This window comes from Lepidochelys kempii, chromosome 4 (genome assembly GCF_965140265.1).
Source record: "Lepidochelys kempii isolate rLepKem1 chromosome 4, rLepKem1.hap2, whole genome shotgun sequence".
Lineage (NCBI taxonomy): Eukaryota > Metazoa > Chordata > Testudines > Cheloniidae > Lepidochelys > Lepidochelys kempii.
The window spans coordinates 33875983-33903737 of record NC_133259.1 but is presented as its reverse complement, the minus strand read 5'-3'; the positions used below and the strand labels follow the sequence as shown (position 1 = coordinate 33903737).

At 39.3% G+C, this 27755-nt stretch overlaps 1 protein-coding gene across 1 annotated transcript in view; it reads right to left on the bottom strand.

Annotated features, from left to right (window-relative positions):
- Positions 1-21387: 21387 nt before the first annotated feature.
- The window catches only part of FAM241A (family with sequence similarity 241 member A), a 28185-nt gene continuing 21817 nt past the window's right edge, over positions 21388-27755 (bottom strand). The window contains exon 2 of the mRNA XM_073340904.1: positions 21388-24254. Within this exon, the coding sequence (XP_073197005.1) occupies positions 24009-24254 (246 nt within the window). The 3' untranslated portion in view covers positions 21388-24008. The remainder of the gene's footprint in view (positions 24255-27755) is intronic.

Sequence of the window (27755 nt, the reverse complement as noted above, 5' to 3'; positions counted from 1 at the left end):
GCAGGTGCTGCCCCCGCAGCTCCCATTGGCCGCGGTACCCGGCCAATGGGGAGCTGTGGAGCCAGCGCAGTGCGCAGAGATTCACTGAATGCTCCTCACCCAAGGGCCACAGGGGCATATCGGCAAGCCGGCGTTCACAGCTACAGCCCCGGGGGGTGGGTGCCGAGGCTCAGGGACTGGTGTCCGGGCGATGGGCCAGAGACTTGCCATGGGCTGGATGAAAAGAAGCAGTGGGCCGCATCTGGCCCATGGGCCTGCAGGGCCCCCCTTAGCCCAAGGCCCTGGGCTGCAGCCCCTAAAGCCCCTGCATTAATCTGACCCTGCTTATAGGGATATAATGTTGATGGGATACAGAAACAGAGAAAGTGGGGAAAATATCATATCTATTTCTGAAGGTCAACATCTCATCGTGACCCACATTTTGGAGGTCTCAAGGCCTCACTGCTCCATTGCCCGATTATTGCTCAGTAACACAGCCCCATATTAGCATGCAAAGAGCACACAATGCTCAGCCTCCCTCCCAATATCATTACCATGAGCCACTTTGCCATTCTGTATGGCAGTAAAGCAGGGCAGAGTGACTCAGCACCAGGGAAGGAGGGTTGACAGGAAGTAATCTAATCAGGCATTACATGGCTGCTACCGAATGGGAAGTACCTTCTTAGAACTGAGAACAATTGTTTGAAAGATCCACAGAGTGCCTGTGAGCCCACAAGACACAGATAAGGTTTTTTTTAGCAGGACAGTACCTATCATATTTTTTCTGATGCCCAACACCAAAAGCAGCACCTGATATTATTTTCTGCCAGGAATTAACCTTTTCAGTGCTGCAGGACATGCCAAGTACATCCACAAAATGGGCTTTTCAAATCAGGCTGGGTATATGGTCTGCCAGTTAACATATGCTCTAGCATTTCATTCATTTGAATGGTTGTTCTCTTAAGAAGCCAGTGTTTCTTAAGAAGGATTAACTGGTTGCCAAGTTAGCTCTGTCAACACCGCTGACCAGAGACAGAACTCTAGGAAAAGAACTTGCTACCATAATGATGAGCAGTAGAAGGTGGGAGGAATATAATAAATAATGACAACTGGTCCCTGATGCTTTTTTCCTAGATATATGAGTCAGCCTTGATGGTATATTACAGTGATTGCATACAAAAATGAGAAGGGTGGAAGAGAAGAGGAGATGGAGAATGAATTAGAAAAGATGAGACATCAGCATGACTCAAGAGAATTGTATGGTAGATTTCAGAAGGGATTGTTGGAATTTACCTTCATGATGATATTTTCTGTGGAATTAGCACTTTACCATAGCATAGACTAATCCTCTGGAGAGAATTTTAGTAGTAAGTCAAAACTGAAAGGCATTTATAAATTGTAACCAGTCCTCAGAAAACTGGAGAGTTAATCTCTTGTAGTATGTCAGAACAGAAGCATTCAGTTTACAATCATGCAACAGTGCAACTCTATTTTGTATAGCATCAGTCATACTGTGACAACTTCATGGCCTGTGATGACTCCATCGCTATCATTGTCTTGACATCTTGGCCATTCAGAACTTGACAGTAACATCAGGATTAGAAGTAAAAAAAGGGAGATTAGAATTTCCTGCTCCAAAAATCATACCCTCCTGCCATTTGAGCCAAATAATAATGCATTAGCAGTATGGGGCCTGTGACATACAACCAAACAGATCCAATTCCATCCAGTAGGGCAGTGATATAAATAGAGCCAATTCAATACAAATGAATGTTTAATGGCATAAAATATCATTACAGAGATGTGTGCCAGTTGAGGGAGAGAGGAATTAAAAAGGTACAGGCAAAGATACATTTTCAGCTGAATTTAAGATGAGATGAAGAGCTGATTAGCAAGAGAGTTTAAAATGAATATAATGATAAAGTATGAACATTGTAAAATATAATGGAGTTGACCTATATCAGAGAGCAGGGTGGATATACATTTCAATACTCTGCCTATTCATATAAAGGCAGAGCAAGGGAATATCACAATATACAAGGTGAAGCTCTTCAAATGTCATTTCAAAATATCCCTACTCTTTTTGATGCCCCGCTTCAGCAGAAACAGGAATATGCTAAAGTGCACTGATGTTCCACTTAAAGAACTGAACTTCCTCTTTAAAACTGAAACGGATGGAATGCAAGCCCCACTACTTTGTACTTAATTACACTGAGCTAATGATGTGTAACTTACTAACATCCTCCTCCCTGCTGTGCTCCTATCCCCTCATCAGTATTCTGTTGAAAACAATGGAATATTTAGGTTATCTCTGGCACATTCAGCAGCTGCTCCGCAGGTGCTTTCTAGCTGAATATTCCTGGAACATGTATGACCTATCACATTCAGTGGTAAAGTTAATTAGTATTATTAGGTCTGAGCCTAATAATTCAATACTGTTCAGAATTAACTTTTTAAACAGATTTCAGAGTAGCAGCCGTGTTCGTCTGTATTCGCAAAAAGAAAAGGAGTACTTGTGGCACCTTAGAGACTAACAAATTTATTTGAGCATAAGCTTTCGTGAGCTACAGCTCACTTCATTGGATGCTCAAATAAATTGGTTAGTCTCTAAGGTGCCACAAGTACTCCTTTTCTTTTTAAACAGATTCTTCGAATTCTTAAAACCTACTCCTAAAGTGTGAACCTGCAGAAAAGCATAAGCATGGGGCACTATTATTTGACGGGAAAATGGTCATGTAGTTAAAGGCACTGGACTGGGATGCAGGCAACTGGGGTTAAAAATGCTCACCTCTCCCACAGACTCCCTGTGTGATGCTGGGCAAGTTACTTAATCGCTCTGTGGCTTAGCTCCTGCTGGAACAAAAGAGAATAATAATACTTCTTTTCTTCTACCTTTTGCCTTTCTCAGCTTCTTAGATTATGAGCTCTTCATGGAAGGGACTGTTTCTTACTATGTGTTTTTACAGTGTCTAGCATGATGGGGTCCCAATCCCGGGTCTGCTAAGCACTACTGTAATATAAATAATTATTAATAAGAAAGAGGAAGGATATATAGTTCAGGTTCCATGTCCTTCTAATCCTGCTCTTCTTTGCTCACACTGCTGACAAGCATGTCAAATAACGCCAATTGTGATGGTTATTTTGTTAGATACACGTCTGCTCATTAAGAACTGGACTTGGGCCCATCCAGTTCATTCATATAGATGATAGTCCTGCAATAAGACATCAGATGGTAACATATCTGGTTCCCAAATTACTTGGATCAGATTTGAATTGGTAAATTAGAAGTGAAAGACTCTGAATTGTATTAAGGTTCCTCTAACACTTATCAGTCACTAAAGTTTATACAAAAAAAAAGAAAAAAAGAAAAAAAAAGGAAGAATCAGTAGATATTAACCAATTGCTTTGTTAAACTAAAAGGGTAACTTATTTGCGTTATTAAGGTTTCAGAGTAACAGCCGTGTTAGTCTGTATTCGCAAAAAGAAAAGGAGTACTTGTGGCACCTTAGAGACTAACCAATTTATTTGAGCATAAGCTTTTGTGAGCTACAGCTCACTTCATCGGATGCATACTGTGGAAAATGTAGAAGATCTTTTTATATACACACAAAGCATGAAAAAATACCTCCTCCCACCCCACTCTCCTGCTGGTAGGAGGAGAGTGGGGTGGGAGGAGGTATTTTTTCATGCTTTGTGTGTATATAAAAAGATCTTCTACATTTTCCACAGTATGCATCCGATGAAGTGAGCTGTAGCTCACAAAAGCTTATGCTCAAATAAATTGGTTAGTCTCTAAGGTGCCACAAGTACTCCTTTTATTTGCGTTATTGTCCAAACATTTATTAGTTTTTATGTTCACAAATATTTGAATGTCTGAAATCCAGGATACTTGAAATACATGACTGTAATATACAATTGACTGAGGAAACTGAAGCAGACAAACAGAATTTAGCAAGAACTTGACTTGAAGGATCTAATGCTTATGACTCTAATCCTCCTTATACTTGAATCACACTCTTATAGATCAAATCAATTAGATTGCTCAGTAGAAAGTATTATAGCTCCTTCTTTATGTGCCTCCAAGCTGGAGAAGTCAGATATTGGGAAATAGATAGAGAACAGTATTATAAGAGAATTACAAACCATAACAGATAGGCAATGAATCTGCTAGTTAAACCAGCCAAAATGAGAGTGCAGAATGAGGTTGGATAACCTCTTAGCAGAACAGAGAGTGTAGCAATGATTTAACAATTAGAAGAGGACACCAAGTATAGTTAGGACAATAAACTAGCAGACACCGAGGGCCAAATTCTGCACTAATTTACATTGCAAATTCCAATGAGTTCAATGTATGATGTACAGGCTGGAAGTCAGCACAGAATTTGGCCCTAGGTGGATATATTTTGCAATATGAAACTAGAATAAGCACTTATGAAGCACATCTGGGAAGTCTCAAACATGTGATCTTCATAAAAGTGAAATTAGCATAAAAACCTCCTATTAAATCCCAAAATAAAAGTCTGGGCTTATGTCAATTAACTCTAACTCTGTTCAAGAGGTAAAATATGAACCTTGAGGGATAAATATAAATAACTGAAACTTCCAGGAAGTGCTGAAGGGAGGATCTTGGAGTGAAAATTGTGGGAAACAGAGTTTAAAAAACAAAACAAAATGACAAAGGGGACTTCTCAATATGAATATCAAAAGCCTATTATTAGCAGTCAGCATGGAATTCAGTGGACGTACACCAGCTGCAGATCTGACCCTCTCTATTCAAAAGTGGGCTACTCATCACATAATTAATTTAAATTGTACCTAGAGTTTTTGGAGGTCTCAACATCCTGCAATGCTCAGTCCTGTTGCATATTATTCCTTCTCATTCTAAGGAGTGTCCCAGTACAGACTATACAGGTGACTTCATACCAACCAACCATGGAACCCTTCTATGAAGTATACAGCTGACTTCTATAAGTCAGGATGGTATAGCCATATTTTTGTATGGTACAGTGCACATAGTATTAAAAACATTTTGCAAAAATGTGTATTTTTGGAGAAAGCATGGATTTACCTAATGTACAGATTTCAGAGTAGCAGCCGTGTTAGTCTGTATTCGCAAAAAGAAAAGGAGTACTTGTGGCACCTTAGAGACTAACAAATTTATTTGAGCATAAGCTTTCGTGAGCTACAGCTCACTTCATTGGATGCATTCATCCGATGAAGTGAGCTGTAGCTCATGAAAGCTTATGCTCAAATAAAGTTGTTAGTCTCTAAGGTGCCACAAGTACTCCTTTTCTTTTTGCTAATGTACAGAGACTCCAGAAGAATGATGTGGTTGGCCAATATATCCCCAACTAGCATATATTGTGGCACAGCTCAAAATAAAGAGCTGGTGCTCTGTTGTAAGACTGGACATAGGATTTAAACACACACAAATTAAGTATTAAGTTTAATTACATGCTGAATGGCAGTGAAGCCTCTTCAGGCAGGTAGGATAGACCTAGCAGGCCTTGCCAATCCTATTTTAGGTCACACAGTGTTGATTTTCCTCCCTTGCTCTAACCTGGCTCTAAGCACAGTTTCAAGGTCAGTTTTGCTTACTTGCTTTCAGGTGTCATCAGCTATCATTGCAGAATGCCCCTCTCCTCCTGATCATTAGTACCATTCAACACATATTCGTAATCTTGGTATGTGTTTTAGTTTTACATTTGCAAGTCACCTTTCAAGAAAGAGTTTGCATTGCTCATGTATTAAAGAAGTTTTTGGACACAACTTTTATAAATACAGTTACCCTATCTGGAACTCCATATAATTTTACTACTTTCCATAATGCTTCCTTCCAGGCTGAATCAGATGCCCTCGTGAAGTCAGTGAAAACAGCAGATATCTTTACTCCCCATCATTTAATTCTCATCAGAATCTGGGGGGAGCATGGGCCATTATAGTAGGGATGAGGGAGAGATAAGAAAGAACATGGGGGGAAATCAAATCAGTATCTTAGATGTCTGTATGCTAATGCAAGAAGTATGGGGAATAAACAGGAAGAACGAGAAATGCAAGTTAATAAATACAACTACAACATAACTGGCATCAAAGAGACTATGTGGGATAATATACATGACTGGAATATTGGTAGAGAGTGGTACAGCTTGCTCAGGAAGGACAGGCAGGGGGAAAAGGGGAAGAGGTATTGCCATATATATAAAAATGTATACATTTAGACTGAGGTTGAGATGGAAATGGGAGACAGACTTGTTGAAAGTCTCTGGGTAAGGATGAAGGGGTAAAAACCGAGGGTGATATCATGGTAGGGGTCTACTACAGACCTTCTAACCAGGAAGAAGAGGTGGATGAAGCTTTTTTTAAACAACTAACAAAATCATCCAAAGCACAGGACTTGTGGGGAATGGGGGACTTCAACTACCCAGACATCTGTTGGGAAAAATAACACAGCAGGGTACAGATTATCCAACAAGTTCTTGGATTGTATTGGAGACCATTATTTTTTAATTTTAGAAGATAGAGAAAGCTATTAGGGAAGAGGCTGTTCTAGATTTGATTTTGACAAATAGGGAGGAACTGGTTGAAAATTTGAAAGTGGCAAGCAGCTTGGATGAAAATGATCATGAAATGGTAGAGTTCATGATTCTAAGGAATGGTAGGAGGGAAAAAGCACAATAAAGATAATGGATTTCAAGAAGGCAGACTTTAGCAAACTCATGGAGTTGGTAGATAAGATTCCATGGGAAGCAAGTCTAAGAGGAAAAACAGTTCAAGAGAGCTGGCAGTTTTTCAAAGAAACATTATTAAGGGCACAAGAGCAAACTATCCCACTGCTTAGGAAAGTTAGGAAGCATGGCAAGAGACCACACTGGCTTAACCAGGAGTTCTTCAATGATCTGAAACTCAAAAAAGAGCCCTATAAAAAGTGGAAACTAGGTCAAATTACACAGGATGAATACAAACAAATAATATAAGCATGTAGGGGCAAAACTGGAAAGACCGAGGCACAAAATGAGATTAAACTAGCTAGAGACATAAAGAGTAAAAAAAAAACTTTCTACAACTACATTAGAAGCAAGAGGAAGACCAAGGACAGGGTAGGTCCTTCACTCAATGTGGGGGAAGAGGGGAAACAATAATAGAAAATGTGGAAATGGCAGAAGTGCTAAATGACTTTTTTGTTTCAGTTTTCACCAAAAAGCAAAGTTTCTACTGAACTTAGCGATTGGATATCGAACATAGTGAATGCCAGTGAAAATGAGGTAGGATCAGAGATCAAAATAGGGAAAGAACAAGTTAAAAATTACTTAGACAAGTTAGATGTCTTCAAGTTACCAGATGCGGATGAAATATACCCTTGAATACTCAAAGAGTTGACTGAGGACATATTTGGGCCATTAGTGATTATCTTCAAAAAGTCATGGAAGATGGGGAAGACAGGTGGTTAAGCACTGGAATAAATTGCCTAGGGAGGTTGTGGAATCTTCATCATTGGAGATTTTTAAGAGATTAGACAAATATCTGTCAGGGACGGTCAGGATAATACTTAGTCCTGCCATGAGTGCTGGGGACTGAACTAAATGACCCTTCAAGGTCCCTTCCAGTCCTATGATTCTGACTTTTCTCCCCATCACTTGTCAAAGAGCAAATATCCGATCAATGCAACTTTGTCCTTGTCTGAAGCCATAGTACTCCTTGCCTACCATTTCCTCTAAAACTTGCCTTAATCTGTTGACAATTACTTTCATAATGATTTTTTCCTGGTACTGATAATAAGCTTAAACTGCTACAATTATTTGGATCGACAGGATCTCCTCTCTTTAGGATTGGTACAACTATTGCCTTTAGTTAGTCATCTGGTACCTCCTCCTGCTCTCATACCTTATATATTTTTCTTTAATGCTTTGACAGAGCTTGTCCCACCACATTTTAGCAGCTCAGCTGTTATATTGTCTCTTCCTGTAGCTTTCCCATTTTTAAGTGCTTCACTGCTCTTTCTATTTCTTTTTCTGATGGTGGTTCAGTGGTGATAACAACTTTGCCTTGCACTGTTCATCTAGCGTGTCTAGACTGCTTGCATCTGGAGAATGGCAGGGTTCATCACTTGGTCAAAATGCTACTTCCAGCACCTCTTTGGTATTTGTTGTCAGTTCTCTGGTAGTCTCTCTTACTGCTTGTATTGCTGGTCTGACTGTGTTTCCATAGAACTTTCTGGTACATTGTTTTAATTTTTTTTCTTGACCCTTCCTCTAGCTCTTGAACTTCTTTCCAAACCTTTTGCTTGTGCAATCTTTGTGATTTCTTCATTGCTTTATGCAACACTTTCATTTCTTCAATCTTTCCAGCAGTCTTGGATTGTTTACACTTTTCCTGTAATGTTCTTGTTTAATTACTTGTCTAGCTTTTCCTTGTTTGCTTATGCCTTCTAATAACTTCCTCCATTATATTTTGTATTGTTTCCTTGAACAGTACCAATCCAGTCAGTGGTGAGATTTCTTTATCATTGCAAATTAATGCACCGAAACACCCTCGAAGCATCATTCTTATATACCTCCCTCAGAGAGATAGCCTTTAACTTATGACGATCAAATCTGGCTCCAGTTGCACCTGTCTTTTTCTTGGACTTTTTAGTTAATCTTTCCCATTAGTAGCTCATGATTGCTGTCACACTCGGCACTCCTATAGACTCTAACATCCAACAGTGACCTTCGATGCCTCTTACTGCTAATAATATGGTCAGTCTGGTTTTTGGTTGACCACCTGGTGAATTCATGTAACTATGTGCACATCTTTGTGAGGACACACAGTATGCCAATAATCAGACAGTGCACCTCACAGCAGTTCTTAACCTTCTCCCATTCCCCGCTCCTGTGGTGCCATAACAACTGGTAGAAAATTAAGCAATTGGTTCAAGTCAAAGTTTGGTGTAAAACAAGGCGGGTTTTCATCATGTGCTTAAACTGGACATTAAGAATGGTAGACAAATTGGAGGGTGTGACGTTGGGTGATCTAGAGTTAAGCTCTTTAGCTTATGCATCTGACATCTGAAAACTGGCAGACATGTTTGAATTTATTATGTTGCTCATTGGTCCCTTGGAAAATGAGTGTAGTCAACTTGGACTTACACTAAATGACAAGAAAACAAAAGGGTTTGCATCTTGGAAAAGGGATAATAAATAAATGTTGAAATGCAGCAGAGGTGACATCACAGAACAAGTAAAATCTTATTTGCATCAAGGAAGACTGAGCAGTGCTGGTGATTCCATCAAGTATGAGGTTTAAATAAGATGGGTTTTAGCTACAAGTGCTGCACAGAAATTAATGAAATTATGGACTGATAAAAAATTGTTTGGTTCCAAAACGAAAAGTTATCAAACCTGTGTACTAACGATATTACTCAATGGTTTGGAAGCAGTTATATTAAATGAAACATCAGAAGGCTAGAGGCAGTAGAGAGGAGAGTTCTTTGGATGATAGCGGGTGTAAAGTGGAATGATTTTTTAAAAAGAGGTTAGAAAGAGAGTATGATGTGAAGTCAGGATATGGGATTGACTGCAATGGAAAATATTATGAGGTGGGGACACTGTAGAAGACAAATAGAATGATAGGATGCCAAAGAAAGTAATGCAAATGCAACCAAGGTCAGTCAGACCTAGAGGCTGACTACTGACTAATTATCAGGACATCATCTGTAGGGACATGATCAGGCTGGGCTTAATGGAGGAATAAGCCATGGACAGGAACGAACGGTGGTGCTGTACTTCTCCCTGTGTCTGTAAAGATGCTTTGGGATGAGAAGATGTATTAAAGGAGCTGTGTGCAGGCCCAAATTTACAACTGGGGCGAAGCATTTTGAATGAAAAACTAGGAAATGTGATGCACAGATGCAAAAGCAGACATATTATTTTCAACACATAGGAGGCAAGAAGTAAGATCCTACATGAACTTTACAAGCTATTTCACACAAATGGTATTGCATTTTAAGCCTTGGTGAGCAAGTAGGAGACATTCAGAATTGAGAGCTAATGTGTCAACATTTCCAATAACACCGTGGTCTTGATTTATTTAAGTCAGTTGGGGAGTCCATGGAAACAAAAATCAGCAAGTGAGCCTTTTTTTGGGGGGGGAAGGGGGAGCACTGCACCAAAGTTTTGTGTCCATGATAAAAATATTACAATTCATTTTCTAATCACAGCAGCCATAGCTATATTATAAATCTGTCAATTGTAGAGCTAGAATTTTGCACACCTCAGCTGATAAAGTTATTGAAGAAGGAATAAGTATACAAAGATAATGATCAGGATGCATGGCAGAGAGCAGACTACTCTTGAAACATTATTAACCCTTAGCCAGCAGTTTTGATTTTTCCAGGGGGATGTGCTAATGCAGTTTACAGTTGTGCTAATAGCAGGAACTCTTGCCCTGATAGTTTCAAGGGACTAAATATATACAGCGATGTTCAAAAGCCACAACATGACATCATCAGGAAACTGAACTATGGCTCCAATTCCAGTCCTTAATGTGCACAATGGAGACCAGCCACTAGAGTATTATTTCCTGCTATGGTCAGTTTTATTTTGCTATTTAAGCTTAGTTATTTGTATTTACACTGTCAACCCTTATGCTTATGCAATGAACATAGGAAAATTGGGCTGAAATCACCTGGCGAAAGGAAGCAGGGCACACAGAGGGCAAATGTGATTATATCCCCACTGGGAAGCACCAACAAGCCTGGCAACTGTACATTATCTTGGGTAATATGTCAACTACAAGAGGTATGGATGGTGAGAGCAGTGGGGGAACAGCAGTTTTGTGGAACATGTTGCCTTCAAATTCCAGCATATGTTACAGGATTAGAAACATGAGTTAATTCTTCTCTGATCAGACCTATGTGCCATGTGAACCCGACTGGAGGAGTCATGTACATACCTTTATCATTAGTGGAGCCAATGGCATCATGGGACTGTAGCCAGCAATGCTCTCAGTGAAAGTTGGGAGTGGAACACAACCTGTGTGAGTACCTATGTTTGGCCAGAAAGTCATAGGGTTTATGAAACAATCTTTGACTGTTATATAGTTTCCATGCCATGCCTCACAACCGTTCCATATCATCAGTGAGCCCAGTGACTCCAAGGTACCATTGCAGTCATTTTTAGCTGCTACATAAGCTATAAAGTTTTTCATTTACATTTTTCTTCCTGAAGAAACAGAACATATGGTAACTTGATTTTTGTTTTATGAGGCTGCAATAAGCCCCAGAGCACTTAAGCATATACACAACAATATCAGAATGGAGAAGACCAAAAAACACAGATGAAGGCTTTTTACAGAAGTCAGAGAGGGCAAAAAATCAAAGACATTTCCACTGCTCATGTCCTTCCTCAGGTTGAGATTACAACCACAACAGTGAAATGGTTTTTGCACTCTTTAAAATGGTAGGCCTTGAATTCTTCACTTAGCTACCTGACATTCTACATCTGAGTCAGTGAAGTTATTACTAAAACTTCATCCAGATCTTTACACAGTATCTTCAAGGAGAACTGCAAAGTCATAATGAAAAAACAGAGTTGTGCTACTTACTGCTTCTTTATGACAACAGAGAACTTTAAAGCTTAATTTTTTACTATTCAAGATTATTTTGGTTTTTTTTACATTAGGAGTATCAGGTCTTGGCTTTCCTCTTCTTGTGGGTTGACTTTGGCAGTCTTTAAAGGACAAAAAACATGACATCACAGGACACTGAAACCTGTGCTGCACCTCACACAGTCTCCAACTGAGGAGACGTGGATGTTGAGTCAAGCTAGGAGAGTAATCGCTAAATAAAGATAAGTGAAAATCATAATTTCTATTCCATCTGATATTTCAAATGTTTTGGGGGATAATTTGGTATTCAAGTAATTAATTCACACATATTCCAAGATCATATATTTAAAATAGAAGTTGCTGTATAAGTACTAAAAATGAATATAAAAGACACTCAAAAGTATATATGAATAGATGCATAAAAACAAATCTAATGACAGAAGAGATCAAATATGATATTTCAAATTACCTTAGAACAACTCAGCAATTAAAAAAATTTTTTTGGGGGACGATTTCAAAACTGAAACCGGTTCAGAATAAATTCTATGTGGCCCTCTGGGGCACTCAGGCCTCAGAAGACTGTGCAGTGAGCTGAATTAGCCCAGGCTGTACATGACTAATACTAATAACAGACCTCTGCAGGAACTTGCAGAGCTCAAAATGGGGTGTAAAACTGTTGAGTGAGGGTTGGCGTGGGGCTCCCAGCATAGGGAGACACCATCTTCCTTCCATTCTCTTTGTGTGTATTCATGTACCTCTTCAGCCTAATGCACCCCATCTTTTCTCTCTAAGGTGAGATGCTTTTCAGAGTCCAGCAATGAAATATCATCTTTGCATCACAAGGCCCATTTAAAAATTGTCAAGGCAGGTGCAGCATCAATCCAATGAGCCTGTTTGCCATGAACTGGGTATAGAGACTATGTTTGGGACACCTGGGATGGACACAGACTTGGGAACCCTATAAATGCAATTATTTGGCCTTCTCTTCTGTCATTTTGTAAGAGGTAGGAGCCTGTAGCTGTGTAGCTTTAGAGGCTCTGCAGACAAATTTCAGATGTATGGAAACTTCAGGATTTTATTGGGGCTGTAGGATTATTTTAGGATTCCCTGTGTTTTGTTTTAAAAGAACCATTTAAAATTTAAACTTTAAATGTAACTCCCTTATATGAAAAACTAAAATGTTTTCAAAGCCTTCAAAAGTCCTTTAAAAAGCTTTAAAGGAAAAAGTTTTTACATAAAGGTCAGCTTCCATTCTATTTTAATCCATGAAAATATGCAGTTGGCAAAGGACTTATCCCAAATCACCAGCCAGAAGTTTTATAGTCCCAGTAACACCCAATCTAAAGCCACAATCATTCCTGTTTAGGCCCCAGCAAAGGGACAGGAGTGCAGTTTGTGCCTCCTATTCAAGGTCATGGAGGCTGCAGGCTGGTGTGGCCTTTGGCACAGACTAAGGCAACCCTGAGAACAGCTCTAACTTGCTCCCTGACCCAATTACCCACCACGGGTCTTTGCAGGACGTAATAGCCAGGATGTAAGCCTGTCCCAGCCACACCCCTTCCTTCCTCTGGTCCACCCATGCCCAGCTTCTACTCTGCCCACCCTAGAATGCCCATGCATCCAGGGCTGCTTTGGAACCAGATGCACATTACTCAGAGCGCAAACATCAGCACTTCTCAAACTTCTCTTCTCTGAACACAAAATACTAGGAATATGGTAATGAAAGCACAAGCTGTGTCAAGTGAGGAGAGAGTGGAAATTTCCGACACTGAATGCCAATACTTAATGGAAAAATTTGTAAAGCATTAGTCATTAGGAGCCTGGTTTCTTATCAGCTCCTGTGGCAGTCTAAAGTCATACGGCTGTGTATGTGACTGCACAACTGGTTGCTGCAGAGAGGGTTATAAAATTAAGAAACAGAGTCCTGGACCTAACTTTCCAGTTCTTAATCAGGCTAAATTCTTACTCAAGGAGAAGGCCACATTCAATTAGGGTTAACATAAGAACGGCCACACTGGATCAGACTAAAGGTGCATCTAGCCCAGTATCCTGTCTTCTGACAGTGGCCAATGCCAGGTGCCCCAGAGGGAATGAACAGAACAGGTAATCATCAAGTGATCCATTCCCAGCTTCTGGCAAATAGAGGGCTAGGGACACCATCCCTGCCCATCTGGCTAATAGCCATTGATGGACCTATCATCCATGAACTTATCTAGTTCTTTTTTGAACCATGTTATAGACTTGGCCTTCACAACATCCTCTGGCAAGGAGTTCCACAGGTTGACAGTGCATGGTGTGAAAAAATACTTCTTTTGTTTGAAACCTGCTGCCTATTAATTTCGTTTGGTGACCCCTAGTTATTGTGTTATGGGAAGGAGTAAACAACACTTCCTTATTTACTTTCTCCACACCAGTCATGCTTTTATAGACCTCTATCCTATCCCCCCCGTCATCTCTTTTCCAAGGTGAAAAGTCCCAGTCTTATTAATCTCTCCTCATATGGAAGCCATTCCGTACCTCTAATAATTTTTGTTGCCCTTTTCTGAACCTTTTCCAATTCCAATATATCTTTTCTGAGATGGGGCGACCACATCTGACGCAGTATTCAAGATGTGGGCGTACCATGGATTTACATAGAGGCAATATGATATTTTTTCTCTTTTTAGCCATCCCTTTCTTAATGATTCCCAACATTCTGTTCATTTTTTTGACTGCCATTGCACATTGAATGGATATTTTCAGAGAACTATCCACAATGACTCCAAGATCTCTTTTCTGAGGGGTAACAGCCAATTTACACCCCAACATTTTGTGTGTATAGTTGGGATTATGTTTTCTAACGTGCATTACTTTGCATTTATCAACATTGAATTTCATCTGTTTAACTATCAGCAGCTCCAATAAAGGCTATAGATAGAATTATGTTGTTTCCACTAAGGATTGAATTTGGCCCTGGGAATTTTGTCTGAGTAGCAGCTACAGGATCAGGCACTATGAGCCAAATTTATTATCGGTAGAAAACTCTATAGGCCTCTGGGGAGTTCCACAAGGGATGAATGTGGTCCTATGACTTTATATAGAAAATAAGCAGCAGGGGATGAACTCAAACAACTATTAATGTTTTCAAAAATTAGTTTTTAAATAGTAGTAATAAAGCACATAAAATATACAGAGTATACTACTATACATACACAGACCTGATTCTAAGTGGAATGCTTTCTGAGTTTCCCCATGAGACAGCTGGGGCTCTTACACAGGAGAACGTAATGAGCACTACCAGAAGCCGGTGGTGTAAGTGATTGAATTCTATTGAAGGAGAGCTGAAGTGATTTTCCTCCACAGTCTGTATTCCCAGAGAATAGTGGGAAATGGGATAAGGAGGCATTAAAGAAGCTTTCAGAGAAAGTATCATCCTGCCTGTATGTGAGACAAGGGCAACCTTATTTAACACTAAAGATACAATATTACCAACTTTGACATCTAAATGAAGGATCTAATAACAGACAATTAAGTTTCCTGAAAGTAATTTAAGAATAGAGCAGCAGAGTGTAATGATTAGTGAAGGATTACAGACTCCAACGAGAAACTGCAGAACTGGAATTAATTTGCAAACTGGACACCATCAAATTAGGCCTGAATAAAGACTGGGAGTTGGTGGGTCACTATAAAAATTAATTTCCCCATACTAATTTCCCCCTGCTGTTACTCACACCTTCTTGTCAACTGTTTGAAATGGGTGATCCTGATTACAAAAGTGATTTTTCCTCCCTTGGTATTCTACTGTTGAGAATAGCCCACTTCCACTTTAATTGAATTGTCTCATTAGCACTGACCCTCAACTTGGTAAGGCAACTCCCATCTTTTCCATGTACTGTGTATACCTGCCTACTGTATTTTCCACTCCATGCATCTGATGAAGTGGGTTTTACCCATGAAAGCTTATGCCCAAATAAATTTGTTAGTCTCTAAGGTGCCACAAGTACTCCCTGTTTTTTCACCTGAAAGTATTTTTTAGCTTATTTGTTGCTGATTCCTGCAAAAATTGCCATTATGGTTCATTGCTCAGTCCTATGGGAAACTGTAGATGGCAATCAATACACAAATAAGTTCTTACTGTTTTAAGGTCCTATTTACATTAATAGCCACATGCTTATAACACAGAATTCATTTAAGACAGGTAAAAACCTGGCTAAGGCTTGCATTGTAGACAGGACAGAACAATGATAAAGTCCAATGCTGAAGCACAGTTGAGGAATACTTAAATTATGATACAATCCTGCCTCCACTGCCTTATTCAACTGTTCTATAACCATGACAAATGCAGCCCCTGTATGGGAACTGAATTCCCCAAGACAGTAGATGTTACAAGTGTAAAGTGGACTGAATGGTGATGGCTACTGCACAAGATAGGAAAAATAAGGGAGTGATTTAAAGGTTAAGTTAACAAAGGAGTCAGTTAGCAATAACTTGTGTTTGTTTTTTGAATAGCTGCAATAAGAATCAATCAAGCATGAGGCCTTAGGTAATGCTTCACTGAAAACACAACAGAGCCAAATAGTTTCTTTTTTACCTTTCTGATTGCTGCTGGCAATTGAGAAACTAGGAATCATGATTAACAGAGTACAAACTTAGAATATTATTTAATTATGTTGGGTGACACTAAACAGCACCACTTAGCATAAGTAATTAGAGGGCTAGAAATCAGAGTTAGGTAATAGAATCAAGCTGTTAAATCTTTTTTCCAGCAACAGTGCAATTGTAGAAGATATTTATTGAAATAAATTCAAGCTTTAGGGCAGAGAAAGGTTTATTCTTACTGAAAAATTTTATCATCATCATATGCTTTTACTAATCCTATTAAGACCAGGAAAAGGATGCAGTTTGCTAAACTGTATTTCTACTCTCTTTAGGGAAAAGCAGGGCCATTTTCTGGAGCTCAGCTATCTACAGACAAAGTAAGATCAGCTAGGGAGGAGGGACATACAGTCCTGAGCTTAAAGGGCTAAAATGCCTGAAGAAAGCAGATACTTGGCTGATGTCAGCTCTAGCAAGGCCTTTTACAAGATGCATGAATACACAAAGTGACTGTAAAGGAAATGCTGGAGAACTCGTTTTAGTGTGTGACATTAGCAAGACAGCATTAATATAGATATGCCAGAACGCTTTACTGTAACCTGCACCAGTGTTCCTTAAACACTGTCTAGATTTTCTCACTCTTCGAGAACCAGTAATTTGGAGGGGGAAGTATTGATCCTAAAAGAACACGATTATACAGATTTTTAAAGAGATATGAATCAGTGGATTTAGCTTCACTCTGATAAAATTTTCAAAAACAAGTTATTTAGGAGTTTAAAGTTCCATTTTCAAAAGTAACTTGGGCACTTGAGTCTCATAGAAAGTCAGTAAGACAAAGGGCTTATCTACATAAACATTTAGTTTGTGGCAAACTGAGGCATGAATCTACCTCACATTAGCTTCCCACAGTCTGTCTGTGTGGACCCTGCTGGCACATATTAACAGTTCATGCACTAACAAACTGTCAGTGTGAGCCACCAGAATGGACTGTTGGACCATGGCAGGCTAGGGTAGGTTAGATCCACACCTCCGCTTGCCACAAATTAAATATTATTGTAGCTGAGCCCCAAGATTCCTGACTGCCTGTCTCTTTTGAAAATGGGACTTTGGTTCCTAACATTTCCTTTGTTGCAAGCACAGAGGGAGGCATGGCTGTGTTGTTTTGAGACAAGCTGTTTTTTTTGTGAGAAAAAGAATAGAGGTTTACTAAAAAGCAGAAATAATTATCCCAAGCAGGTAGTCTTTGTAAATGAAGGGAGGAAGAAGGCTGATGTCCACCTCCTATCCTGGTATACTCGTATGGATCCAACAGGCTCTTCTCCATAGTACTCTCAGAAGTCCTCTATGAAACCCAAACTGCTACAGGCATACTGAAATAATCAGTTCCCTCCCTTGCTGGGAAGCCAAGAGCAGTTTCTCAGTGATGAACTCGGCTCCTACTGCACAAAACAAATGATACCTCCAGCTCCTAAAAATGGGGTTTGGGAGATTAGATCAATCACTGTTAATGCTTTAAAATAGATACACAGTAAGGGGTATATTTAAAATACCTTGACAGAGGACACAGCAAGGCAGGTTAGAAAGGCAGACACACAAATTGCTTGCAAATAGTGCTTGTTGTGGGCACAAACTGGGAAGCAAAGACAAGCAACAAAACCACCGGGTTGTTCTCACACCCAGGATAGAAAGCAAAATACAAGATGAATGGATACAACAAATCCTAGATCCTGCATTCAGTCCTGTATTAATTCTCCCTCTATTTCCCTTTAATGCCATTGGACCAATTCCTGGCCAGTGGAGAGGCAATCCCCCCTCTTTTATGCCCTTCCACTCCAAGCTGCCATCAGCATCTTGCTAAAACAGACCTCACTGATTCCTTGGGCCTTGTAGGGAGAGATGGTCCTTTCTCCCCATTAGCTTTGGTAGCTGGTGGATTGGAAGGAAGCTAATTCATCTGCAGCTGGACATAGGTCAGCAACTGCCTCATCAGAAAGGTATTCTCTCCCATTGACCCATAACATTTTAACCTTTTAAAATAACTTTCCCTTGGACAGATGACTCTATTCTTCCAGTTTCTTCACTTTATTCACTCTGAGAAAATGTTTTGCAAGCACTTGACAAAACATTTTTAAACACTGCACCTGACAGCATTAATTTGCTAAGCAGCAAACATGTAATCAGGGTCATCCAAGACACAAACGAATACAGTTGCTGCTCCATGGAGTTTGCACCCTATAAGGCAGACACAGACAAGACGAACACACTAAGAAATGAGGACTTCAGTTCTTTTTGTAAGAAGTCCTCTCTTCCATATGCATCTCTGGTATAAAGCTAGAGCAGAGCAGACAACTGAAACAGTAAAATTAGTGTCTGTGGAACTTTCATCAGGTTGTTCTAGGCACATGAAGTAGCATGGAGAAAAGACAAAGCTAGGAACAGGCGAAGGAAAGGCGGCGGTGATCAGGCTGTCTTTGTTGACGGAGCAAAGGAGCTAACAAATGAGATCCAAGAGGTAGGCCGAGGCAAAGTTGTGCAAGGAAATAGGAAGTTTAAAACTGGTGTGGCAGGCAAGAGGGAGCTGGTGATGCAGCCTGATAGGTGAGTGCGGAACATAACTCTGGAGTGACTGTCCAAAGGGGAGTCAAGGAGGCCAGATAAAAGAGAAGTTGCAATAATCAAGATGGGAAATTAGCAGGGTGTGAACAAGTGTTTTCACCATTGGGACGGAAAGGAAGGGTTAGATTTTCAGTGTGTTGTGGTGAAACATGAACCTCTTCCACCTTTATTACCTTACAATAGACACCAAGTATAAAAGTGCATTAGAAATAACCAGACCGATTAGAGTATTTGTAAGCTTCCCTTTTGAAACTATTCTGTCCCCATTATAAGAAAGTTAGAGTTTTCTAAGAATAGAATTTAGGTACACATTGAATAGATAAGCTATAGAATATAAAACAAAAACTAAATTACTCTTAAAGGCACAAGTACATAGGACTAAAAATACTTATACAGAGAAGTTAACCAAGATGCTTGGGAAATCGGTAGCATCCCACATTGCAAGGAATTTTACTGGAAAATAAATAATGACCATGGGCCTGATCCTGCAACCTATTACTCATGCGAGCGGTCTCATACTTCAAGTAAGACTATTCACATAAATTTGCAGAACTGGGCCCCAAGGCCTTCTACACAATTGTTCTAAAGCAGATCAATCCCTATGTTGCCTTACCAGTTCTGGCTTTTTGTGTGGTATAAACCAGTGTTGTTAACCTTTCCAGACTACTATACCCCTTTCAGGAATCTGATTTGTCTTGTGTATCCCCCAAGTTTCACCTCGCTTAAAAACTACTTGCTTACAAAGTCAGACAAAGGAATACAAAAGTGTCACAGCCCACTATTACTGAAAAATTGCTGACTCATTTTAACCATATAATTATAAATCACTTGGAGTGTAAATATTGCACTTACATTTCAGTGTATAGTATATAGAGCAGTATAAACAAGTTATTGTATGAAATTTTAGTTTGTACTGACTTCACTAGTGCTTTTTATGTAGCCTACTGTAAAGTAGGTAAACATCTAGGGTGAGTTGCTGTACCCCCTGTAAGATCTGTGTACCCATAGGGTATGCATACCCCCTGGTTGAGAACCACTGGTAGACACGTGCATTTTTTGGAATGGCCTGAAATGAAACAACTTCTGGGTTGATGAATGAGAAAGAAGAGTTTGATGTGGATACACTTTGGTATATCTTGGGCTGTGTATCATTCACGAGTGTTAAACAAAGATGACTATTTAGAGGTCTACAAATTATGGGCTTATAAAGTCTCTCTCATGCTACTGACCAAATCTAGTTCCTCCACAGGTTGCACCCTTAACCAGAAAACCCTCCAGCCACTGAAGCTGAAACGAGATTACACAGATTTTTGGAATGAGACAGTTTATATTCTTTGACATTTTAACTTTTAGTTATGTGATGCTGTATGCAGTTACCAACAGCTGCTATAGTCCACTGATGAGCATCTGTGGACCTTTCCATAGCTGATTTACAGTAATTTTAAATTCAGTTGAAATCAGTGGATCATCAAGACATATCAGATATATTTTATTAATCAGTTAGCCGCTTCCAAATGTAAGACAGAACACCACAGAGGGGAAAAACAATAAATTCATGTGAGGACAGAATACATTTTATTAGAAAGAGTAACAAAGTTCTTTCAATAAGACTTATGTCACACAAATATCTCCAGGAAACCACATTTTCCCCCTTATGGACAGTTACAATATGTCAATTTGCAGTACAAATGAGGTTCCATCAGCTTTGCTGTATGTGCAGTTTCCTCCCTGTACATAGTAATTCAAACATTTAAGCATCTGAAGACTCTTTTGGAGACACAGTTCTTATTATCTGCCCCAAAGACCAATAAGGATTACACAGTTCATTATTTAATAAGAATTTGGGTGATGTAATTCTTTTATACAATCACTGTATACAAACATACATAGATATGTAATTAGAACTGGAGAGAGAGACTGAGTCGCCTGTATTAATTTTAATGATTTTCAGCATGAGACTATACCCCTTGTATCCAAACAAAATTTACATTCTCCCTTTATTTCTGAATTAGGGACTCTATTCTGCACTCTTTGCATATCCAAAACTTCCAATGACTTCAAACTGTACTTTGGGGGTGGGTGGAAGAAGCAATACAAAGGCTACTCATACATTTTCTCACAATATTTGACACAATTTTACAACATATTTTCTTTTGATATACATCTTTGTTCAGTTACGTTGCTCATTTAAAGCCATTTTCAATATAATGGAATGTCTTCCCCAGTTCATCCTCAAAAATAAAAAAAAAGAACCAACCAAAACAAAGAAAAACAGGGAAGGGAAATGCTGTAACATATAGATATTAAAGGCGGACAATCCTGTATACAATACAGACTATAAGTAATGAAGTAGGGGACATTACAGAAAGCGGGGGGAAGGGGGGGTTTAAAGAGGAAAAGGGAGGGAGAGAGGCGTCCAAATGATAGATTTGTCCATCTCCATCTATTCCACGTTAAGTTTCAATAATAGAGGGAGCTTATTTTTTTTTTAAAAGGGTCATAAAATGCAGATATGAAAGACCTGTAGGGCAGAATATAGTATCCTTCAAAAGAGGACAGACATAGCTGACACTATACTTGATTTTAGTTCAAAAGGAAAGAACCACCTTTTTATGAATGTGTGTTACATGACGCGTGGGAAGGAGAGCTACTGGGATGATTATATGCATATTGTTTGTGATCATTACTATGCATAGACAACAAATTATATGCAGATAACTATACTGTCTTCCCTACTTCATTTCTGTGCCTGTGATCAAGCAGCCCCAGTTTTGGCCAGCTATTCCTTAAATTCCAAAACAATGGAAGATTTCCTTTCACTTCAAGAAATTAGTGTATTCTGCATCACAACACACAGTCTGTGCACACACAGTCTCAGCAACAGGGAATATCCTACAAGACATTGACCTTTTCCCTACAAGGCAAAAGGGTTCAGATGAAATGCTCTGAACAATAACTTGTATAGGAGGAAAAAGACATGACATGTAAAAAATAAGCAAATTTTGTAATACAGCCCATATATACATATATAGATACACACACAAAACCACAACTATATATAAACAATACACAAACATACTATGTATATATTATTTTTTAAAGGATTTTTAAATGTTTATCCTTAGGCACTTGTGGGTCCAGAGCTCCTTCCATTACATTCAAATTGTATTCATACTTAGCTTTTGGAAATCCAGATTTCCAGCAATGTTTGAGTAAAGTATATATGAGAATATTTTATGATGTACAGTATTCCTATGTCATCAGTATACTTATTTTACTCATGTACAGACTGATATATTCTTTAACCTGGGCCCAGTCAACACACACTTACAGCTGAGCTTAACTTCTCACATGCAAACAGTCTCATTAATGCAGTGGGGCTACTTACAGAGGTAAACATATACATGAAATGTTGCAGGATCGGGGCCTTAGTGCTTAAAACCACAAACAGTAATTGGTTTCAATGGTTGTAAAAGTTTACAAGGAATGGCTCCACAGGTCCTGCAACTGGATCAAGGTGTGCAGGCCATGGACTCCAATATTCCTAAGGACCCAATTAACTAAAGGATCAGGGCAATAGAGATTGTTTTCATTGTGTTCAATGGTCTTTAGATGAAGCCCATAGTTTGTAAATAACTAAAACTACACATGGTTAAGGTCCGTCAATCCAAAAATGTTTGCAAAAACAAAAGTAAAGTAAAGTAGCATTTCAAAAGCTTATATCTTAAATTGTAAACTGCTTTATTTAAACAAATGTAATAATGATAAAATGCATATGGATAGGGTCAATTCTGTATTTAAAATAAATACAATGTTTTGAGAGGTGCTAAATTTTTAGCCTATTAAGTGAAGATTTTCTCTGGCCTTTCCTCTGCTCAGCACTTCTCAGGATTGGATCCTACATTACCAAAGTGGATTTTACAGATTTATTTTAAAACTCTATACAATATTATATCTTATTCTCTGATATTTCAGCTTACAACATGCATCTCTAGATGGTATATTTCCAAATCAAACACCAAAAATTCCTGAGTAAGACTGCAGCTGAAATCTATCTATACTTATCTTACTTGTGTAATTGCTTATATCTTACAATAGGGCCTGGGTCTGCTGTGCTTGTACAAGCAAAACTTGCATCTAAGTTAGGACTGGGCCTAGACTGCAGTAAACCAGAATCACCATCAAAGTTGATAGATTCACATTTAATACTAGTAATTCAACCCTCCTGTGCATGAGGTGTAGAGGGACTGTGGTCAGTATTCAAGCACATTAGCTGGAATAGTAGTTGCAGGGGTGGGGATTTATATTTATTTGAAAAGTCCCCAAATTATTTCTTTTAAGAGAACTGTTCTGATATTTAAAAAAGGCATTAATGGCCAAAGCCAAGCACACGAGTAGACCTAGGCCTAGTCTACGCTAGAAACTTTGCCAGCACAGCAGAGTCAGTTAGGGGTGTGATTCTTCTCTCATAATTATATATTGGCAAAAGCCTTAGGGTAGATACAGTTATACTGGCAACAGTGCTTTTTTGCCAGTATAAGCTGGGATAGCTATGTCAGTATAGCTAGACTGACAAACCTTTTCTAATGTAGGCCTGGCATTACAGTAACTAATGTGTGTGCACACACGCACAAGCCAGTGGAAGAACACATTTTTATTTAGTTAACAGATTTCAGGGTCCAGCTTTCAAAAAGCTTACAGGAGAACAATGTAAAAATAACAGAACATAAAACTCATGGTTATTTGTACTCTTCAAAACAGAGAGGAATTTCCATTACACAAGAACCTGTCATTTCAAAATATCAGCCACACCATAGAAGAGAGGCTGACCCCATTTGGATGGAGGTGTTTTTATACCACATTTAATAAAAAGACAACCTAGGACTGAGCCCTCAAGGGTGCAGTGGCTCACATACCCTCACTCAGGGCTTGTCCACACCAAGTTAGTATTTGACAGTAGATTCACACCCTGGCTTGCTGTGTACTAACGTACTGTGTAGACAAGGCCTTCGAAAGAGTAAGTTACTTTGGACAGTACCATTATTGAGAGCATATCCTTTTCATTCCCTTTGGATATGTGCTAGGACTGATGACTTCCTTTAAAATGAGTATGTAAATTTTAGTCTCACAAATGTAATGTGTAGCATGATTTGGAAAATTGCAGCCTTTAATATGCCACTGTTTGCTTAAACACATAAATCCACTGAAAGGTGACATGGTTGTAATATGTTATCCAGCAGGCCATTCACCATACTCTACTGTTGCACGTATATAATGACAAGGCACAAAACAGCAACTAGTCCAAGAGCTTGTAAGCCAAGGAACCAAAGCATAACCCAGAAGAATATGACTATTACAGGTTCCACAATCCGTTCTCCAAAATACATCCTTGTGAAGCCTATGCTGATAAGGCTTTTGTTTAGTTCACCAAAGAGAGTCCCCATCTTTTTATAGTCATCTATAACAGGCTCTACAGCGTGGTTTCTTTGTTCTTGCTGGATCTGTAGACAGAAAACAAAAGCAGGAAATAGTTTGGACATATAGAATATGTATACGATACTTTTCAGAGTAGCAGCTGTGTTAGTCTGTATTCACAAAAAGAAAAGGAGTACTTGTGGCACCTTAGAGGTTAATAAATTTATTTGAGCATAAGCTTTCGTGAGCTACAGCTCACTTCATCGGATGCATTCAGCTGTAGCTCACAAAAGCTTATGCTCAAATAAATTTGTTAGCCTCTAAGGTGCCACAAGTACTCCTTTTCTATATACGATACTGTTATTATTGTCTGTGTCTTACAATTTACAAACATCTCAGCTGTTTCTACTTTCAAGAATTAGGAAAAAAAAGTCAAATAAAATATACCAAAAAGTAGATGTAAAAAGGAACTCATTAAATTCAATACCTGATATGAGTCACGTATTTTAACATAGTCAACAGTGAATACAGTGGATTCATTGAAAAAGTCATTTCCAGTAAGACTTTAGAACCACTGAACCTGCATGAATAACCTCTACTAGCAGACTACAAACCTTTAGGTATTTTGCACAAGACAAAGAAACTGAAGGGATTTTTATTATTGAAAGATGGCCAGGGAAGACAATGGGCTAGGCTAGCAACAGGGAAAGCTGAAATTCATACTAGTGTGAATACATGGTGCAAGAAGTTGTGGAAACCTCCCACTATTTCCAGAGGTAGCGGTAGGCTGCAGTAGGGGTTGAGGAAAATCACAGGTGAAGCAGTGGTACCAGGGAACCTTTGCACCATTAAAGGGGGCTCCACACTAGCTCCAAATGGGACAGATTGGAGGGGGGCAACTGGATCTTCACTTATGCAGATCTTCACGTATGCAAATCCAGTGGTACAAACACCATTGTACAAGAGCCATAGAGGGGCAGAAGTCACTATTCTATCACATGGGTTGGAACAGCGGCTGCAGAGCTGGGGCAGCTCTATGGAATTCATTGTGCAAAACCTAAATACTTGGGAATTGAGTGAAGAGGGGTGAATTTCATGTTCAATAAGCACACTTTCAAGATGATAAAGTAGCTCAGGCACATGCCTTTTCTGATGCTTCCATTAGTAGCTATCACAGTGTAGACGAAGCTCCGCATCAATATTTCCGTCAACAAATCAATATTTCCAACAGGCTGGATGTAAACCCTAATTATAGTTATTAAGTGTTCATCATAAAGCAAAGTTTATGGAAGAGGGAGTACTGTGTCAAGTCTGGATTTATATTCAAAAGCTAATTTCTAACCACAGCTTCAATTATATCTAAGGGTAGAAGTCCACCTATTTCCTGTGGGTACAGCAGATAGTAATTGGCTGCCTCATGGAGACTACCTGGGTAACTGATAGTGGGATCTGGTCCCCATTACAGAATCTGATAACCTATAATTTTAAAACGCTGAATTCCCATTAGTGTAAAGCACTTGCACTTAAGGGCTATATTGCAGCTCCAAGGATCACAGTGAGCACGCATGGAAAGACACCGCACACGTGGCTGGAGATACTTTCCATGTGCAATGCTGATGCAGACAGAATACTTCTGGGAGTGCCTGTAGGAGTAACTCCTACTCCTTCCTGGAGAAACAGCATCTTCTGTCCCAACACTGGTCTTGGACAGCTGGCCAGCGCAAAATGGGATAGGGCCTGTCATAAATATAAAGGGAAGGGTAAACCCCTTTGAAATCCCTCCTGGCCAGGGGAAAGCTCCTCTCACCTGTAAAGGGTTAAGAAGCTAAAGGTAACCTCGCTGGCACCTGACCAAAATGACCAATGAGGAGACAAGATACTTTCAAAAGCTGGGAGGAGGGAGAGAAACAAAGGGTCTGTGTCTGTCTGTATGCTGGTTTCTGCCAGGGATAGACCAGGAATGGAGTCTTAGAACTTTTAGTAAGTAATCTAGCTAGGTATGTGTTAGATTATGATTTCTTTAAATGGCTGAGAAAAGAATTGTGCTGAATAGAATAACTATTTCTGTCTGTGTATCTTTTTTGTAACTTAAGGTTTTGCCTAGAGGGGTTCTCTATGTTTTTGAATCTAATTACCCTGTAAGATATCTACCATCCTGATCTTACAGGGGGGATTTCTTTATTTCTATTTACTTCTATTTTTTATTAAAAGTCTTCTTGTAAAACACTGAATGCTTTTTCATTGTTCTCAGATCCAAGGGTTTGGGTCTGTGGTCACCTATGCAAATTGGTGAGGCTTTTTATCCAACATTTCCCAGGAAAGGGGGGGTGCAAGTGTTGGGAGGATTGTTCATTGTTCTTAAGATCCAAGGGTCTGGGTCTGTAGTCACCTAGGCAAATTGGTGAGGCTTTTTACCAAATCTTGTCCAGGAAGTGGGGTGCAAGGTTTTGGGAAGTATTTTGGGGGGAAGGACGCGTCCAAACAGCTCTTCCCCAGTAACCAGTATTAGTTTGGTGGTGGTAGCGGCCAGTCCAAGGATAACGGGTGTAATATTTTGTACCTTGGGGAAGTTTTGACCTAAGCTGGTAAAGATAAGCTTAGGAGGTTTTTCATGCAGGTCCCCACATCTGTACCCTAGAGTTCAGAGTGGGGGAGGAACCTTGACAGGGCCACATCCCATGGGGTTTGTTCAATGCCACAAGCAATGCAATGACTTCCCTGATACTTGCACTACGGGAGGGTAGCAGCCAAGATCCAGGCTACACCATGCTCAGTTGGCCTTTTGGACAAAGGCAAAACCTTCAGCAAGACCCTTAAGTGAACCATCACCTCATCAGGCCAACAGTTCTGAACTATCTTCAATCTCCACAAGGAGGACTGAACAAATTTTGATAGCCTGGAGGAAACAACTGAAAACATTAAATAATAGTTCACCCCTGAATTTATGGATTTGAATTCTTCCCCATAACATAGATTAACACTACAGAGTACTGTCAGATTTTTGATGGAGACGCACATATCAAACTTAGTTCAGGACCGCCTAGAGTTTTACTTTTGTCTTATACATGTGACATGAATTAGTCCCAGGCCATTGGTGGGAAAGCCTGTAGTCCTTGCCTCTCTCGTATTACTTTACTCTGAAAGGTTGAAGCCAGCAAAATCACATACATTTTATTACATCAGAACAATGAATAAATACAATATCCTATTATTCTGTAATAGCCTATATTACAAAATTTAAAAGTCTCTTCTAGAAATGTTTTTTAAATGAAGGCATTTACTTCATTCCCCACTTCTTAAGCACTGATACAAACAAACAATCTTGTATTCCTGAATCTCTGAGGTAAAATAGATACTGAAGCACATTAAAACTAGAACAAAAGCCTTCATTGTACGGCATGTTTAATATGGCAGAATAAATGTCACCCATTTTTCTGATACTGTAATATCTGTGGCAGATTATAAAGTAACTTTCAAAAATGAGATTCTTCATCTAGGGGAAAGCTGCTAAAGCAGATAGCATGTTAGTAATCTTTTCCTTGGACCGAAAAAATCTAATAAAGAGAAATAATGTAGGGCTCTCCTCA